Source organism: Buceros rhinoceros, unplaced genomic scaffold, assembly GCF_000710305.1.
Source record: "Buceros rhinoceros silvestris isolate BGI_N320 unplaced genomic scaffold, ASM71030v1 scaffold18798, whole genome shotgun sequence".
Lineage (NCBI taxonomy): Eukaryota > Metazoa > Chordata > Aves > Bucerotiformes > Bucerotidae > Buceros > Buceros rhinoceros.
This window is the reverse complement of record NW_010428816.1, coordinates 12,456-15,688: the sequence shown is the minus strand read 5'-3', so window position 1 is coordinate 15,688 and position 3,233 is coordinate 12,456. Positions and strand designations below refer to the sequence as shown.

Genomic DNA, 3,233 nt, shown 5'->3' with positions numbered 1-3,233 from the left:
GTGGTGGGCCCGGTGTCCCCAGGGTGCAGTGGGAGGCGCAGCCACTTTTGGAAGATCAGGGAAAAAACCTTTACTCTCTCTCTGTCTCTGCAATGCCACCTCATCCTGCTCGTGCTCCTCCATCTCCTCCACCTATGAGGACTTTATCCAAATCAGGTGTCCCACCTGCCCCGCCTGGACAGCTTGGTACACACTTCCCCACCTCTTCCTGGCATGATTTGGGACCGGAGGAGCCGTTTTGGGCAGGGATTCAACGGCAGCCCCTTCCTCATTGCCCTGCAGGATTAGGGGATGTGGCTGGGATAGAGAGAGGAGAGTGTTGGGCACCGATGCCAGCTGTCCCACGCACTATCTCACATCCTCGTTCTCTGTTTGCTCTTCTTGGACAAGGAGGATATTCAGCCCGTCAACAGCCATAAAACGAGATTAGAGGCCAGGAGACGCCAATGGGAGGTGGCCACGTCTGTGGGCAGCTGGCCTTGTTCTTTGGCCTCCACCAGCCCAAGCCTGGCCTCACCCTTTCCTTGGCTGTCCCTGGGGCTGTGAGCGTGCAGACACCAAGTCGCCCGGCACAGCCAACCCTCCTGGTGGCAAAGGGATGGGATGTAGCTGTGCCACGCCACAGTGGGGGCCCTACAACTGCCAGCAATGCCCCTGCGGGACGGGCACACCTTATGGTACAGGGACAAGGCTGCTGCATCAGGACTTCCATCTGCACCCCGTTCAGTGGGGCTGAGCCGGACCCCTCGCTCTCGACCCTGGCTGTGTGCAGGGGCATCTTCACCAGTGTGACCTGGGAGCCAGCATTCCTCCACTGCTGCAGCACCGCGGGTCACAAGGAGACAGCAACAAACCCATGGCATGCAGGATTCCTGCTCGCTTTTATTTTCACCGATGCCTAAAAAATAAAAAGGAAAACCAGTTCTGCCTTATATACACAAATACTGAGCCAAAGTCCTGAGCCAATGCAAACATTTGCCCTCGCCACTGAGCACAGCTGGCAGCGGTGGCCAAGGGAGGAGAAACCAGCCCCTGCAGGAGAGAGACCCACATCCTCCGGGAGCTGGAGCGGGGTGGCAGGTGCAGCGACATGGCAGGGACTCGCTTGTAAAAGCCGCAGCGTGCCTGGGCACCTTGTTTTCTGGGCCAGGAGAGGCTGGGAGCAGTGCGAGGCTGGTGGCAGACAGGGCGGCCGAGGAATGTGATGCACAAGCAGTGTCGGGTGTGATGCAAGGACTCGGCCAGGTACTCTGTAGGCAGCGGGGGACATGTCTGCTGCTCCACCTTGCTGATGCTCAGAGACAGGAGGTCAGAAAAGCTTTCAAAGTGCTAGGAAAGGCTATACCAGCTGCCACGTGGTATGCACCCTCGTCCCTGTCATGGTCTTGGGAAGCTGCAGCCCAGGAGAACTGAGCAGGAGCCACAGTCCCTCCTGTATCCCAGCCGTGCCCGCTGGCCTTTGAGGCATCGGAAATTCAGGCCAATAGAGTGGTCTGAATTCAGCAAGCTGAAGGGACACTTCAGCTGCAGTTCACCAGCAGAAAAAGTGGGGTACTAGTTACTGGCCTGGGCACAAGGTGAGCAAGAGGTGGTACAGTGCATGGAGGTACGGGGAGATAGAGAACAAAACCTGGAGTTCTTTGGGTTTCGTATAAACCAGGAAAAACCCACTTCTCTGTCTTTCTGGAAACCACCTCTCCATGACCTTACACCAGGGCTTGTGCCAGCCCTTCCTCTGCCTGAGACAGCCCCTGTCTGCTCTGGCAGCAGCTCCCAGTGCCTGCAGCAGCTGCAATCCCTTTGAGCAGCACCCCAAAGCTTCCCCAGTATTGGCCCTTCTGGACCTTGCACCCTCTCTCAATGGCAAATTTTCTCATTCTCCTCCCCTTCCCATGGGAACGTGGTCTCAGAAGGGCGGTTTGCCTCCAGTGCACCCACGCCTGGCTCTCTCCTCTCCCTGTCCTCTGGGTGGAGGATGGCTGCAGTGCCACCTTGCCATGGCACAGCCAGGGGCACCAAGGCTGCAGGCACATCTCCGTGTGGCTCCTTGAGGTTGTAGTTGCAGAGCTGGGGTCGCAGGATTGGGCACTGCTGGGGTGGCTGGGGGATGTGGGAGGAGATGTGCAGGGATTCTTGCCACATATGTGCTCTGGCTCCCCACCATCACGATGGTTTGAAGGAGTCCACCCTCATGTCCTATGGCTGAGGGTCCTGCCTGGCTCCCACAGTCCAACTCGCTCGTCCTTTGGCACTCCTCTTCCCAGAACAGCATATCCAGGAGACCAGCTCAGCAGAAGTTTGTTTTGCCTTGAGTCCAGCCAGGCCTTTTTTCTAGTTCAGTCTTGTTCAAACTGCCCCAAATGCACCAGGCAGCTGGATCGCCAGGAAGCTGAAGGAAGCGTCCTACCAGCTCCACCTGCAGCACCATATGAAAGCCATCCTCCACCACCACCCCTTTCCTTCTGCTGACATTAGAACCTTGCTTTGGGCTACTAGAGACCAGACCGGTCGCTACAGGAGAGCAACACTACAGAACCAATGGTTTTTACATAGGAGAGAGCCACCAGCCCCTTGGGAAGGTCCTGGTGCCACCTCACCCAGCCTCACTGGCTACCCCATTGGTTCAGCTGGGTACCACCGTATCTTTGGGAAGGGAGTGTCACTCTTCAGAGCACGCGGACCGGCTGGGCTCTGCTGCATAGTGCTTATCTCTTGGTGTCTGTGGCTGGTGAAGAGGGTTAAGGCATGAATTCTTCCTTGATCGTCAACGGAGACGAGGAGACAAGGTTCGGGGCACTGCTGCTGCAGAGGCCTCCGATGGGTCCCAGAGTGCCGACAGCTGGCGGGGTTGACGTGGTGGTGCTGGTGGGCTGGCTCTGCTGCTGCATCTTCTTTTTGTTCACCTTCCTCTCCTTTGCCCTCCGATTTTGAAACCAGATTTTCACCTGCAGAAAGACAAAGACTGTGATGCAGAGATGGGGATGGACACAGCCAAGGATGACAAGCCCCAGGGTCCCCCTGGGGCAGGGAGGACATCTCAGAGTTTGGAAGAGAACAGAGATCTGCAGAGCAAGGTGGGACCATGGCTGCCTGCTTCGGTTGCAGTCCTTCCCCTCCCCAGTACCATCTCCACTCAGAACGTGGTTTTCCCGGGACACGGTGGACTGACCTGCCGTTCGGTGAGCCCGAGGGCAGCGGCCAGCTCTGTCTTGCGGCGGATGGGGATGTAGCGG

At 57.6% G+C, this 3,233-nt stretch overlaps 1 protein-coding gene across 1 annotated transcript in view; it reads right to left on the bottom strand.

Moving 5' to 3' along the window:
- Positions 1 to 2,738: 2,738 nt before the first annotated feature.
- The window catches only part of CDX1 (caudal type homeobox 1), a 12,915-nt gene continuing 12,420 nt past the window's right edge, over positions 2,739 to 3,233 (bottom strand). The window contains exons 3-4 of the mRNA XM_010142425.1: positions 3,170 to 3,208; positions 2,739 to 2,945 (exon numbers count right to left, since the gene is read on the bottom strand). Of these exons, the coding sequence (XP_010140727.1) occupies positions 2,739 to 2,945; positions 3,170 to 3,208 (246 nt within the window). The remainder of the gene's footprint in view (positions 2,946 to 3,169; positions 3,209 to 3,233) is intronic.